We start from the raw sequence: 15,324 nt of genomic DNA on the forward strand, positions 1-15,324 counted from the left end.
ACTAAACAAATCGCGACCAAACACGTTGTTCTACAACTTGTCTGCTCTAGGAATGAAAGTTCGCGCCAAGATAAAGGCTGCATCCCGTTGCGTATAAGTAGCAAATTGGTGCCAAATGAAAAAATGACTGTTTGTTCTGTTGAACCCGGTACGCGCATTTTAGAAAAGGAAGTGTCTATCATGTCACAATGCTCTTATGGTGAGGGCGATTGCCATGCGACGCAATGTTCAATTCCAGAGTCAAGTCAACTTTATGACGCAATTCCTCAAATACGACCACGAGCCATTTGGGTGTTTTTCTCACCATGTCGTAACTTTGGTTGAGTAAAGGATAGTAAGGAAATGTAGGATTCGTGAGGATATGGTGCTGCTACCGTAGCATATGTGTTTGGCTTGGCGGGTGCCCTCAACGACGGCTTTATCCATAATAGAATTCGAGCTCAGATCTTTCATCCTCACTATATTGGTGGTTTTACCTGTAAGTATTCCACGTGTATAATTCCACGGTTCAATGCAAGCTTCTGCCGGAGCTAGTGGGGGGGCATTCTGAATTGTTACACACTCCTTAGCGGTTTCCGACTTCCATGGTCACCGTCCTGCTGTCTGAACGAACCAGCGCCTTATATGGTATCTAGGTGAGCCAGCATTTGGCACTTTAAATTTATGTTCGGTTCATCCCGCTTCACCAGGCGAGCTCATTCCGCATGACTAGCTGCCCCAACGACTACCACAGCTTCTGCCACAATCAATACTTCATTGCTTCGCAACGCTTGCGCGGACCACGGTAATGCTGACTCATCAATATCTATATACGATGAGTCATCCTTTTTTGCTTCAGGGCCTGGTACTTGTAATAGCAACTTGTAATCACCCTTAGATTTTACTAGCGAAAGCACAGTAGTCAGTAGCTTATAGCAATTCTTATCGGCCTATTCTCTGAGAGCCGATACATACCGTCATTCATTTCTGTCTCAAAGAAAGTACATATCAGGAGCCGCAATATACGATCGCTTTTCTAATTTCATAATGCGTCGGCGAGTTACCACCCCTTCAACTTTTCAAGCTCTGTTGCAGGCAATTAGCAAAATCCACGCTGGATCGCTCGAATAATATAATGCTGGGTGTAGCTTAAACCGCACTGACAACACATCTGCTCCTTGGCACAAGCGTTTATGACTTCCTTAAGATCCACATGGAGAAAGAGCGTGGTTATCAAATTATTCGACTTGCAGTCAATCTATAGCTCGTGGCGTTCGAGCCACACTTTCCTTCAGCTGAGAGCATGTCTTTAGATATAGGTCAAGGCAGCGCACCACGCAGTCTAAGCGTGTCGACCTTAGCTTAGAAACTCAGAAGAATTACAACACGCTTTTAATAAGTCCCCGCAACAATACGCACTAATATCGCCATCGTATTCTGTGACTTCACCACCCCTGCATCCCGTCTACAGTTTTTGAAAGTAGCGCTTTGCACGACGCTTCTGAAACGAATGGCGTTACAATGCGCGAAACATAGATGTAAGACCAACAGTCCCTGGTTGCGAGTCTGGTATTTTTTAAGAAACGTTGATCATTTTTAAGTTTATCTACTACTTTTGCGAGGTAGAACATATCTCGGTTTGTTTTTAGTTGGCCTTGTTGCTGTGCTTATTGGTATTTGTTGAATGCTCGCGAAGGATTTTTAAACAACATTTCATGGGAGCTCTTCTCTATGAACTTTTCACCCAAGAGCAAAAGATGCACGCAAAGTAAGGATATTGAGATGTTTAGCGATCTAACAGGAAGACTCATGAGTATTGCGGAGCTGCTCGGCAGCTAAAATATCACTATGCCGCTTAGCATGGTTGATAATATTGAATTTGATACGTTCGTAGGGCATTCACTTCCGATGCCTCGTCTGATCTTGCAGTGCAAAAGTAGAAATCTAGATGCAAAGCAGCCCCACCAACTTCCTCGAAAAAGGTGTTGTGTCTTTGGTGCAAGTTGCACCAGCCATATGGCGCTCTTTGAATTTATAGATCTCAACTGAATCGCCTCCAAGAAAGCGTTTGACGCCATTGTGACAGGAAACACAGAACGGAACTCGTACAGCGGGGGATCTAGGTGTGGTAAGCGTCTTCTGACACGGCTATACCGTGTTTCTTTGGATGACGGTCGTATCGATCGGGGAAAACCTCGGCACTTCCACCCGAGGCCGCAACTCAAAGGAATTATCCATTGGCTCCAACCTCCTTTGAAGAATGCACAAAACTAAAAAGTGCCCAATATTCCTGATTTGGCGGTGTGAATATTCGCGGAATATTTCATTTTGATTCATACAATGTTTGTAATATAACTTTAATGGCGGTACAACCATTCTCGCGCACGGCATCCTATTGTGATGAATGCATGCGCAACAAACTATCAAACCATCTGGATATTGCCAAGATCACGGCCAATTTAATTTTTCACAACTCTAGAAAATGGTTTTTTCGTCCCTGCTTTAAAAGTGTAGGAAGGTCAGCATAAATATCGTTGCTACATATACTCCGATCCACGTCGGTTGAAGAGTATACGGAGGAGTTTCACCGGCGCATTTACATAGCGCCCATTTACTGACCCTGGACAACAATCGACATAGCTAACAAGTATACCTGGCAAGGAACAAAGCATCTTGTGTTCTACTCCCATGTCGCATACAGCTTTTAACGACCCGCTCGTGTGATGTTCAGCGGGGCTACCGTAGATCTTTCGCTTAGAGGAAGCTTGGTTAAGGTTGGTGACTTGCGGCAAAGCCGCCTATATCTACAACTATAGCTTTTCCTATCTATATGGTATTCCTAGTCAAATGCCACGTACTGACTTCTTGATTAAGTGTAGCCACACCATTGTGTGTCCACAACATATTGTGTAACCCATTTTTTGTGTGACCACATCATCTTGTGTGAACCACACCCTTCATGTAAACTTTCGTCTACACGTGCTTTCAAGTGTCACAAGGCTGCCGTGCACTTTGCACAGAAGAAGCTTTGACTCAATGTGCTCGCCTGAACAAAATGGGTTTATAGGCTACAACTAAGAGCAGAGCCGAAAGCCTTTAAAAATCTCCTAATATTTCTTTTCTTTGCTCTGTCAAAGTGATAGACAGCCAGGGGCGGGATCGAAAGTGCTCATAAAAACCAGTTATCTTTGTGTTAAGCTCTTTCAAGGAGTGTTAAATATTTAAGATAAAATATATAGCTTTTTCTATGATAAAAGTGTCTTTATCGCTTGACTTGCTGCTGACAGTTATCCTGTGTACTTATTAGTGCAACGGGGTTGCCTTGCACCCTCACAAAGGAAGCTCTGACTCAATGATTCTGCCTATGCAACGCACAGAGGTCAGACTGGTGCGCCTCACCCAGGAGCAGAAACGAGAGCCTTTGTAATAGCTAAGGATTTGTTGCTTTGCTAATTCAAGATCAATTTATTGTTTATCATCAATTTGATTTACACTTAAACCATATATACTTTTAAATCTCGTAAACAAGAGTCTTCATTATTCGACGTGCGGAGTGTACTACGAGATGGGGTCCATAAATACCGATATTTTGGTTTCTTACAAAAATATTCGTGTCGAAATTAAGTGTTGCATTTAAATTAATGCGTCAGACATTAGACCCCGCTACATCTCATAAATTTTATATATTAGACGAATGTATATCGTCCTCCTGACAACGGCAATTCGATATACAAATCACACCTGATTTGATAAGAAGTACCGGACAGACTAATGAAATAAGTTCTTCAATTGTTATATTGTATCTGCACAATAATATGGTGTTTGCACACAAACAGTACAGTACATACCGTTAACAGCGCTCGATAAGCTCCTACCTTTTGCAAAAAGACAAGATACAAACGTGGTCCACAGCATGTACGAGTAGTTGCTAATGTGGGTCACGCATCTTGCAATACAAATAGCATCGTTGTCAAAAATTTTAGAGCAATTTGTTTAAATAACAACTTCTATCTTTACACGTTTTACCTAAATCTTGTAAAGTATTCATTTGCTTTGCTTGATAAAGCAGAAAATAAACGAGTATTCGATCTAACCTCTGTGTATTGTATACGCGGACTCTTTGAGTTAAAATTTCTTCTGTTAGGAGCGCGGCAACTCCACTGCAGTACATCATCAAAGTAAATCCCTTTTTATAGCTTCGCTTTAAATCGGGAAGACAATAGGGTGAATAAAATAATCGATATGAACTCTATAACACGGTGCGTACCCTGTTACAAAGGGGTGTGCTGACTTTCATGTGTTGACGATGCCAGGTAAAATCATCTGGCTCCAGTCCAAGTTTATCTTCGCTATCTTGATTGTCCGATTGTGCGGTATGATGCCTCCAATTCTTAAATCTGAATCTCTGCAAAATTTTATCAACCAGCCCCTAAAATACCCGTTTCAATTGCAACGAGAATTGAAAACACCTTTTCCACTCCAAAAGTTCCATGGATTCATATAAAATGTTTTAAACAAGCAGCAACCGATAAGAATGTCTTCCTATTGACGAAATCTAAGTAAGATGCACCACCATTAAAAGCACTATTAACATATCCTACAATGCTATAGAGTAGGCGGACATTATGTTGCAAGTTTTTTTGAGATGGGACCGAAGGGTTGTGCAGAACGCGTAGCTTTACCAAAATTCATTTGGCGACAAAAAAAAAGACTCATGTAGACGTGTTGTAGCAGGAAGTAATACTTAGTCATGGATAAGCCAGCTCTTTTTTTCCCAAGTGTACTCGCGCTCTGTGACGCTAAGTTGAAAAATTAATCAGCGCACTGTTGTGCTATTCATTCTTAAACTTGCTTTACGATCTTCAAAAACCAAAGGCTACAAAAAACCGAGAAATGGTTGCTAGCTTCACCACGATCTCGGCACTTACGATAGCTGTGCTTGCTGCTTCCACGAAAGCGCATAATCAGATGACAGTGCCATTGGCAACCTGGCCCGAAGGATTCTACAACAAAAATAGTCCTTCTGGCACCATTGATGCTGCTGCAGCACTACCTATTCCTCAAGGCATGTCATATACCACAGACTCGGCTTCAAATGTCAAGGCGTATTGGACAGCATTCAACGCAAGCAAGTATAAAACGCTCAAAGAATTTGCTTGGGCTACCCAAAAGCTAGAGAAGGGGGCCTCAAACGAATGCGGCTTCTCTCTAGTTGATGGTCAACCGCAAGAGCTTCCTGAAATGGTAGAGTGGGATGCGTTCAGCTACTCCCACATGGGCCCATGTGAAGTTTGGTGTGATGATAAGCGAGTATTTCAAAACTGGAATTGCGGAGTCGATTACACAGAAACCCCGGCTAAACTTCCATACGACAAGGCGAGTTGCGAAGGCGCCGCCGTGCTATCGTGTTATTGGATTGCCGTGCACACAGTTCCGTGGCAGATTTACACCAATTGCGCTCCTATCAAAGGAGGCGGAGCCGGCGGATCGAAACCATCGACGCCTGCGGCGGACACACCAAAACAGAGTGATACGCCCTACACACCGCCTACTGACACTGACACTGACACTGACACTGAAACACCTGCTACACCCACGGATACTGCAACGCCTCCTGCTACACCGAGTCCGGAGACAGATACTCCGGATACTGATGATACAAGTACCCCAGCAACTCCACCGGCTGACAAGTGTGCAGTGCGTCGTCGACGCCACTAAGTGTTTTGTCACGCAACAATTGTCTGTGTGTTGCTGATATGTATCAGTCAGCAGAGAAGATGTGAGAGTTAGACATGTAACTCTATTATTGTTTGTTGACAGGTGTGTAATGGAATCTTCATAAATACCTATATTCCGGTATGTATATGTATATTGCGATTTCACTGTTATTTGGATTTCTTGCAATTTTCTTTGTAACACTATACTCCACGTTGTCGTTTCTCATTTAAAGTACACTTTTGAGTGTGTAAAATAATTCATTAGTACCATGAACCTTGAAGAACATCACAGTATCACTGTAAGGTCATCTGTAAGGTGATCGTCCTCCACGGATGCGCGATGAAACTTTCGTTCTGTCTAAATTCTAAAATTATATTGACGCGTGAAAGTCGATGAGCAAAGCAAGGCTCACTTGTATGTATAAATGCTTGTATCTCGGCATACTCGGTAGGGATATAACCACTTTCGAGCAAAATGGAGCTATCAAACATTCCTTAAACACTAGAGAAATCAAGTTTAAGCACAAAAAGTTTTATACGGTATCCGCGTCAAAAAACTTACAGAGAATAGGTTCGTGCGCTCCTAACACGATGGAGAGGAGTCAAAAGTCTCGTAGACAGTACCTACATCTAATTATACTGGGGACTAAACAAAGTATACACGCTATACTACTTTCCTTTATAATAATGTAGAAATTTTCTAACCAGCCCATGCACAACTTCTCAGTGTTCCGCAATAGATTCTGAGCCAAACTCAGTATAAAGTATATAAATCAATATACAGGAGTGTATTGAAGCATCCCATGTGGCCCAAAACAGACTAAATACTTCGGAGCTGGTGATATCTCAGTTACAGGGGCATGTTTAAACGTAAATACATCCTTTGCGCGTGACTTGCAAAAGCAGATTCATAAACAAGCTCACGCTGAAAACGTAATGTGTTATCATGTACCTGGTCAAAAGTGTAAGTCCGACAATCGTTTTCGGGTTCGACCATAACGATTCAATTTCGAGATGTAAAGAGACGGTGCCGAAGTCTTAAAAACTTCCACAACTCATGCGAAATAAAAATAAATTGCTTTTAGTTCCATATTAGTTATATAATTGTTTTGTTTTGCCTTTAGCATCTGCATAATTTTTTTTGTCTTGGCTCTCAGCAAAAGCAGCGCGCGCCTGCTCAATCACTTCGAACTTAAATCATCGGATCTCGCTCCAAACTTTAGTTGAGCTTATATCTTGTAAATGATCAATAATACCGATTTCTCTTCTGCAAAGATCAATATCTCTAAGACTCGGAACCGTGTTTGATTCATTATGAACATAGGCTGTTGCTTCAAAGATATTTTTGCCACGAAATTAAAAAGGATCCAGTCCAGTGGCATCCTATTGGTGTCGATGTGTTCAATTGAACAATTAATCTGGTAATCTGGCTCCAAACACCTCAGGAAAACTTTGTCATCTTTTGCTCAAAATTGTAGTTTTTTATTGCCAAAAGCAAGCCATGGTGGTATTAAGTTATCTCGAAACTGCTTGAAAATGAGGGTGTAGCTGACAGCAACGAGACAAGTTATTTTGCTAAATTGGTCTACATGACGTTGCTGGAAGGGACTCTAGGACCGAAAATAAAATCTGTCCTAATCTATGCCAACACTCTGCAGGTTTGAGAAGGCTGGCTTACGACATCTAAGGATACAGCGTGGATGCTATTCTGTGACACATATTCCCATATGCGCACGTCAAAATTGTCCATTTGTAATTTTCAGTACTCACTAAGGCCTACCTCTTCTTGTCGATGAGGTTCCCTTAAAAGGATCATTCGATCATAATAGATTTTGGCCCTTTCCATGCAGTATAATCACACATTGTGTATCAAGTGAACCTTGATTCAATGGGCAGCGATATATCGGCGCCTGCACACATTAGGCAAACTGATATTGCGCTAGAAAAATTCTCGCTTCTAGAAGCTGCTCACGCCGCATAAACATCGAATACGTTCGCCGTACGGATCGAATAGTCGATGCGTATACCACCATTGTTATATGCGAGAACTCATAATCCAAGTGTTATTTGAATTCAAACTAGAAATGTACAATTCGATGACACGTTCAGCTCCAAAGCATAGTCAAAAGTCAAAAATAGACGTTACAGTGGTCGATAAGGGTTCGGATAGAGGCACAAATAAAATGTACTAAGTAGCCTACAGAATCGCCTTGTCTGGTAGACCCCAACATCATCAAGTATAGCATAGCTTCAAGGAAGTTGACAAGCGACCGTGCCACCGGCACGAATTGCGCTATATTTGTGCAGCTACTTCGCATGGATCATCGTCTAATTTACTTTTGTCTTGGTATTTCGGACGTCTGGCTGTAGCAATTGTAAAATCAGATCCTGTGAACATCAGAGGATACATCGTTAGGGCGCGTATCCCCAGCACAGCTTGTGACCTTTTCAAACTAACGATTTCCCGTGCCTCAGGCAATTATGTGTCAATCAATGTCTGTGTTTCTCTAATATTACAGATTTATTGGTGTCATTAGCCACCTCAGAGGATTTTGCTTGAATTACTCTCTCGTTAGGTGGGATATCACCTACTCGCATGTGATGATCAATACTCATCGACGACGCTGATGAGCTGTACATCAGCTGTTTTGATATCTGTGCGAAACTCATCTATGTATGGAAAGTCGGCGACAGTGGCTCATTTCCTTTTTTTAAATTCAGAGATTTTGATGCCAACTACCTCGGACAATTTTTGCTCTAACTTTACTCTGTCACAGCCTCGAGCCCGCGCCGAAGCGCTTCTGCTTAATAGCTAGCAGATGTTGTTTTCCAAATTTACCAAAGCCAACTGCATGTACCGTTTTCTACGTCTAGTCTATCCCTGGCTAGTGGCCCATAGCTAAGACCGTACTGATACAAGATCATTTCTATAGTACCTTCTTTTCTACTTGACTTTCCCATAGCTACGATGGTATTACAACTCGTTAACCTGTCTTAGCTCACAGAGTGCTCCACGAAGTTTTAAGATGCTTTTGTATCCACTCAATGCTTTCGCGTATTACTGTCAGGCTGTCAGATATATAATTTATAAGCTAAGCAGTGACTTTGGCATCTCTCACATCATTATTTTTGTTTTAGCCTCTGAAAATATAGTTAGCAGAATTATTTATATAATTAAATGTGTTTTGATTTCAAAGAGTTGACACAGATGTTACGTCACAGCAGTTTTGCTGCCGCTAATATTTTTAAATGATTCAACTACATCCTTCATAAATTTTTGATGATCGTTGTGATCTATTCGGTTTACCAACAAAACACTGTGGAATTTGATGTCCACAAAAAATCGGTTTTTCTCGTACGTAAGACAACATGCCATTTGCACGTACTATCTGTCATGAATAATTCCTTGACAATTTCGAACATCGTTCTTTCAATTTGTCAAAATGATGGCAACACAAGGTCGTCTTACTCGTTAAGATCAACAAGTTACTCCTTCATATAGAAAAGAGCGATTGGACTGTTTTGGCGAGAAATTGCAAAATCCAGAGCATGAATTTTGCCGCCTCTTTCTACATCCAAAGGATGGACCACCAGCCCACTTTTACACGTCTGATTGCACGTCAACTCAAGTATTTCTATTACAATGAAACGCTCAGATTCCTGCCAGATGGCGCGACTTAGCGACACGTTACGTTTCGCATCATATGGTATTTGATAATGCAGCTTCGTCTTTAGCATTGTTTGTAACCCCAACACGAAAGTTCTGCTGTCAACACAGAACTGACTTGTTTACTTGTCTGAAAGCTCTAAATTCTGTGGTTCTCGCATGCACTCCTCCTGTCGACATCATCAAGATGTGTAAAATCCTGTGGCATCGAGATGACACAAAAAGTGGTAGTATCGTTGTACGACGTCGATCGCTACTTGAAGAGACAAATGTGATTCTTGCTGATCCATTGACAATATGTTTGTAAAGTAACTGGTGGTAAAGTTAGCGCACATCTCTTTCCCGCATGTATAGGCAAAGCATGAACTTTACGGCGCAAGAAATTCGATGCTCGACTGATTACGTTATTTTGCGTATAGAATGTACCCCCTGTAACATATTGAACGTTTCTTGATCCAGATGTTAACGCGGTAAAGGACTTGCTTTGTCACGGTACTCCATAAATGGAATTTCGTAGTGAATTCGAGAGTCCCAGCCTCTTCCTTATCTTCATACAATCAAAGTTCCGCTTGTGCTCTGGATCGCATGATCGTAACCAATATCTTGTGAGTAAATAGGGGAAAGGCAGTCAATTCAGCAGCTCTGATGCTTCTTCGCGCCTGTTATTTAGGAATCGTCGTCCTAGTAATTTAACTGTGAAATTTGCGTCACGAGTTAGCAATTGTCTTGCTTCATCGATAAGTCAATGATTGTCACCTACAAAAAAGGTTTGATCATGTCTGCTGTGGCAGTAGCAATGGCAATTAGTGTTGAGGGATACCATGGAGCTGCATCGTATGAAGCAAAGCGTTTACTACGAACTCAGACTCAACAAGTGACAGAGCTAGCGATGGCTGACGACAGTCCGGAGCAAACCGATAATAACAACAACAATGACACCCCAGAGCAGACCGATAACAACAATAACAGTGATAACAACGATGGCGATAAGCAATCTAAGGAAGACAAAGATAAGTCCGATGATGACAAGAATAATGGCGATAACAACGATGGCGATAAGCAATCCAAGGACAATAACAATGATGAAGAAGACAAGCAGTCCAAGGACGACAACAATGATGAAAAAAACAAGCAGTCCAACGACAACAACAATCAGTCCAACAATAACAATAACCAGTGGAATGGCAACAACGAGCAATCAAACAACAACAATAATAACAATAACCAATGGAACGGCAACAACGGGCAATCAAACAACAACAACCAGCCTAACAACAATCAGAATCAACAGTGGTGGAACCCCAACACCAACCAACCCAACAATAACAATCAGCCAAACAACAACGGCAATAACCAATGGTGGAACGGCAACACTGGGCAATCAAACAACAATAACCAGCCTAACAACAATCAGAATCAACAGTGGTGGAACGGCAACGCTGATCAATCCAATAACAACAATCAGTCCAACAACAATGGCAATGATGATGGCAAGGATGATGGCAAGGATGACAAAAACAACAAAGACGACAGTGACAAAGATCAGACGAATAAAGATAGCAATCAGTCCGATGACAACAGCAACAGTGACAACAATAAATCCGATAACGATAACAACCAGTCCAGCGGCAACGACAACAAAGACAATAACCAGTCGAATAACAACAACCAGTCCAGTGGCGACGATAATAATGGTAAGGATCAGTCGGACGACGACGCCGAATGTGGATCGCTCGAAATGGCTGAGGAGCTACCTGAATGTGGCCCCATGGAGATGCCCGAGGATACTAGTGGTGACAACAACGACAATCAGTCAAACGGTAACAACAACAATGACAATAATCAGTCTGGCGGCAACGACAATAAAGACAATAACCAGTCGAATAACAACAATCAGTCCAGCGGCGACGATAATAATGGTAAGGATCAGTCGGATGACGACGCCGACTGTGGGGAACTCGAAATGGCTGAGGAGCTCCCCAAAGGTGGCGGTAACAACGACAACCAGTCAAACGGCAACAACAATGACAATAATCAGTCTAATAATGATAACAACCAGTCCAACGGCAACGACAACAAAGACAATAACCAGTCTGGCGGCAACGACAACAATGGTCAGTCGGACGACGACGCCGAATGTGGATCGCTCGAAATGGCTGAGGAGCTCCCTGAATGTGGCCCCATGGAGATGCCAGAGGATGCTAGTGGTGGCAAGAACGATAAACAAGATGACAATAATTCCGACAATAAGGAAGACTCAGAGTGTGGCTCGCTTGAAATGGCTGAGATTGGCAAAGAGGCAGATGACAGTAATTTCTCGCTATCCCCTCAAACGGAATCCGAGGATTACAAAGGTTCCAAGTCAAATATTGACTTCGATACAGTCCCAGGCAAAATGGAAGTCGGAACTGTGGCGCCACACTAGAAGTGTGGAGTTCATTATCATTCTCTTTCCTTCGTGAATGTAGCGTTGCAAAGTAAAGTAACAGCTAAATGTGCGATTAAATGTGTAAAATGTGTCTTTGTGTAGTTAAATCACATCCTCTCTCTAAAGTTGAAATGTGTGTTTGTTAGATGGTCACGGACGGCACACCACCAGCTTAAATGGTAGCAATATCTTTACACCTTAATTTGTCAATTGACTTGAGAAACAAACAGACTATCGCTCTCTCCATGCATCTAGCCTCCACTACAGCAACAACAACTACGCTCATATGTAACTTTGATAAAATCTGATGCGAATTTAAAGGCTTTGCCAGGCCAGAATTCGCCAGCTCTACTCGTTTCTTCTTCGATGCTAAGTAGTTAGGTGGTTGCACAAAAGTGTAAAAATATACTTCGTTCCATTAAGAGGCTACAACGGGTAAAATTGTCGACCATGTACATTCGTCAACCGTCTTTCTGGTGCTTGGCCGTCCTCTAATCGGACAGTGAAACATTACGATCATGATGTCAACAATATACTTCTTGACAGGCTCAAGATTCGTTTCAATAATAAACAACTAAAATTCTACTGCCTTGTCCACAATACAGCACACAAATGAATGGCACAATATTCGCAGCCTAATTCGACTAAAATTTCTTCTTTATTGCAAAAATCGCTTATCACTATATATAATCACTACTACTATTACTGTTATTATTACTATTACTAATAGTAGTAGTAGTGATAGAATGATTATTATTATTGTTATTATTGCTATCATTAGTAGTATTAGTATTATTATCGCTTATTATACCTTCTCTCGGAATTTCCATTCGGTAACTGACTCATATCTTGACCCAAAAACTTCAGTCTTGTACTTGAATTGACATTTCACCGTCGAATTTTCAACTCTGACAGAAATACTTGGATCACAACACGAAATGGCATTTGTGTGCTGGACTAAAAAAAAATTTCTCCTATCTTCTTTGAAAGAGGCCTGCTATGATGAAGAGTCAATGTTTCGCCATCTGTAAAAACTGTCGTGACGAAAACATGAGCCACGTCGTGGTTTTCAGTATCAACAAGGCAACATCAGCGCTAAAAATCTCGCTTTATACTTCTTGCTGTTATACAAGTTGCATAAACGTCCTGAAAGGAAAGAATGAAAATTATTACCATTCTTGGTCTTTTAAATATCTTCCCTTCAAGACCATCACAAACTCGTTTTATGGTCCTCGCAATGGATGAGCTTAGTCGATATTGCTATCTGAAGTATAAGGGATGTATCTCTAGGAAGAGTGGGTACAACCGCCTGCTGGACAGCTGGACTGTATCTCGGTTGTCTATTATAGGCTAGAGACGACCAGCAACTAGGGGAATCTCGCAAAAGCTATATTATATTCTAGAATGATGGTGGCAAGGCACTAGTTAGCGATGAATGGCTACTAAAGCCGTTGGTGATTTACACATCTCGTAAATCTGATAAAGTCACTTTCATTTTTGCGACGGTCTCACCAGTGTCTCTTCAGTTGTTTTTCAGGTTATGAGCCCAATTTGCTCATGTAAAGTCCCAACGGCATCCCAAGAATGACAACCACCTTCCGTGGCAGTTTGCTGTCCGCATTGACGCTGGCACGGAAGGAGTTGCTCCTTCATCTCGAGACGAAGCTCGAGAACACTTAGCGTTGATAACTACCGAGTGCTGACCTGAAGGCGCTGGCTATCATTGCCAGGATGTTGAGGTCTATCATCAAATCGATGGTTCGAGTGCGTGGTCAGCTGAGGAGGTGTGGACGATTCTGCGAGAGTTCCACGTCAAGCGAAGCCTCCAAAACCTGTCTTGCTTCGCCAATAACTCCTTGAGTTTGTGATGGCCCCTGGTGACAATATCATTGAGCACCTGCTAAAGCTTGATAACATTTGCATGCGTCTTGCTGATTTCGATGACGGGGCACAGGATGACGGGCCCTTGGTCATTTTCTTGGCATTCTATCGGCTGGGTATGATGGTATCGTAAAGGCTATCAGGGACCGCGGGAATACGGTTCTGTATGAGGCCAGATAACTTTTCTGACGGGGGTATGAAACGCTCCAGAAGTTTCGGTGACGCGTGTCAAATTACGCGACCACTGTGGTGGTTTTGCGGGTCATCGTAGCAATAATAGAAGAGATGACCATCGAGGCTGTCGTCGAGGTGGTAACTCACTCTGTGGTTTTACAGGACGTAGTTTAAATGCAGCTACACTGGTTAAGAGCGTGACCAGTGCCCAAGGAAGTAGAAAATGACGGATGGCTTTGTAATTTCGGTATCTGGCGGTGAGCAAAATTAAGAAGGTGTGAATCTTGGACAGCGGTGCGAGCTTGCATATGATTTTGATCGAATTGATTTCAAGCATTCCGCTCTATTATTGATAGGATGAATATGTTGCTGACTAGTGGTGATCGGCTCTTGGTAAGAGGGGTCGGCTCTGTGCGTTTGGAGAATGGACGGTCAGCAGTACCCTGCCTTGATAGTCGGTTCCGTATTGGCGGCAAATGGAGCTTAGGTTTACTTTGAACTTGGCAAGTGATGGCTCATATCAGAAAAGAAGGTATTACGAGTGGAGTCGGTGTAAACAAGTTGCATGCGCTGTAGTTAGCTACGTTACGCCATGAGAGTTACGCCGGTGCATATTCGGCGAGTGCATTCAATGTTGAAGACACTGCGTGGCATGCTCGACTGGGCCATGTAGATCAAGACCGGATTATGGCAATGGCCACTGTTTAAGTAGTAACTCCAATCTTGACGTCAAGCTGGACACATCGGTGCCGTGCGAGGGATGTGTTTGTGGAAAATTGATTGTTACAAAAATTTTGCGAGCCCCAACAGTATGATAACTCAGGCCTCATTGCAGGATGTCCACGGATTTTTGATGCGACTTATGAAGTCTCAAGGTGGCAATGGATACATTTTTGTTTTTTATTACTGGACTCGCTACGTTCAAGTGTACATACTGATGGCCAAGTATGAAGTCGTACCTCGCTTCAAGTAGAACAAGTCTCTTATGGAAGGTCAAATGATGGCTCGGATTCGATGCATCAGGACTGACAGTGGTGGTGAATATCGCAACAAGATGTTCAGCAACTTCATGGAATTCTGCTCCAGACCAATGCTAATAACGCTTCTGCCTCCCAGCTGAGATAGGTTCATGACTCATCGAAGGTCCAACATAAGACGTGCGCATAGCGCCTAAGGTCTTCGACCTCCATTCGATCCATGACACATGGTGTTTTAACCATGCCATACCAGAGATAAGGTCATACATTGCATCCAAGTCTAAGACTAGGTAGCGTTACACGCTATCAAAGTCAAGAAGTTTGACACCAAGGTTCACAGGGACCCTTTGCACCGAGACACATGTCTACATCGCTAAGCAAACAGTGGGGGGCTACGCAACCGCTCTTCGGCCCCTCAGCATACAGCTGACTTCCTTCTATCGTGGAGCGTCGAGTATAATTACTTAACGACCGGGGATCGATCAGGATCTGTCATGGCTT

At 42.5% G+C, this 15,324-nt stretch overlaps 6 protein-coding genes across 6 annotated transcripts, besides 2 other annotated features; 4 read left to right on the forward strand and 2 right to left on the reverse strand.

Annotated features, from left to right (window-relative positions):
• Window positions 1-695: 695 nt before the first annotated feature.
• Window positions 696-883: a sequence feature (Protein overlapping with rRNA (PHALS_02043, CEG45769.1) was converted to a misc_feature.).
• Window positions 884-954: 71 nt separating this feature from the next.
• Window positions 955-964: a sequence feature (Protein overlapping with rRNA (PHALS_02043, CEG45769.1) was converted to a misc_feature.).
• Window positions 965-4,872: 3,908 nt separating this feature from the next.
• On the forward strand, window positions 4,873-5,697 carry PHALS_02044 (uncharacterized protein; the record flags this gene model as incomplete). The annotated part of the gene is made up of 2 exons (XM_024716551.1): window positions 4,873-5,506; window positions 5,618-5,697. 2 exons carry the CDS (start codon window positions 4,873-4,875, stop codon window positions 5,695-5,697), a joined length of 714 nt encoding a protein of 237 aa, XP_024582139.1.
• Window positions 5,698-6,469: 772 nt separating this feature from the next.
• On the reverse strand, window positions 6,470-6,693 carry PHALS_02045 (uncharacterized protein; the record flags this gene model as incomplete). The annotated part of the gene is made up of 2 exons (XM_024716552.1): window positions 6,470-6,589; window positions 6,649-6,693. The coding sequence occupies 2 exons, from the start codon at window positions 6,691-6,693 to the stop codon at window positions 6,470-6,472; spliced, it is 165 nt and encodes a 54-aa protein (XP_024582140.1).
• Window positions 6,694-8,888: 2,195 nt separating this feature from the next.
• PHALS_14840 (uncharacterized protein) lies at window positions 8,889-9,948 on the reverse strand. The gene has a single exon (XM_036407094.1). It carries the CDS (start codon window positions 9,432-9,434, stop codon window positions 9,183-9,185), a length of 252 nt encoding a protein of 83 aa, XP_036263353.1. The 5' UTR covers window positions 9,435-9,948; the 3' UTR covers window positions 8,889-9,182.
• PHALS_02046 (uncharacterized protein) lies at window positions 9,949-11,788 on the forward strand (the record flags this gene model as incomplete). Its single annotated transcript, XM_024716554.1, has 3 exons — window positions 9,949-9,968; window positions 10,034-10,104; window positions 10,155-11,788. The coding sequence occupies 3 exons, from the start codon at window positions 9,949-9,951 to the stop codon at window positions 11,786-11,788; spliced, it is 1,725 nt and encodes a 574-aa protein (XP_024582142.1).
• A 1,162-nt stretch (window positions 11,789-12,950) lies between these two features.
• On the forward strand, window positions 12,951-13,162 carry PHALS_02047 (uncharacterized protein; the record flags this gene model as incomplete). Its single annotated transcript, XM_024716555.1, has 2 exons — window positions 12,951-13,019; window positions 13,082-13,162. 2 exons carry the CDS (start codon window positions 12,951-12,953, stop codon window positions 13,160-13,162), a joined length of 150 nt encoding a protein of 49 aa, XP_024582143.1.
• Window positions 13,163-13,658: 496 nt separating this feature from the next.
• PHALS_02048 (uncharacterized protein) lies at window positions 13,659-14,073 on the forward strand (the record flags this gene model as incomplete). The annotated part of the gene is made up of 2 exons (XM_024716558.1): window positions 13,659-13,788; window positions 13,883-14,073. The coding sequence occupies 2 exons, from the start codon at window positions 13,659-13,661 to the stop codon at window positions 14,071-14,073; spliced, it is 321 nt and encodes a 106-aa protein (XP_024582144.1).
• Between the last annotated feature and the right edge of the window lie 1,251 nt (window positions 14,074-15,324).

The sequence above is a fragment of the Plasmopara halstedii genome (genome assembly GCF_900000015.1).
Source record: "Plasmopara halstedii genome assembly, contig: Scaffold_1651, whole genome shotgun sequence".
NCBI lineage: Eukaryota > Oomycota > Peronosporomycetes > Peronosporales > Peronosporaceae > Plasmopara > Plasmopara halstedii.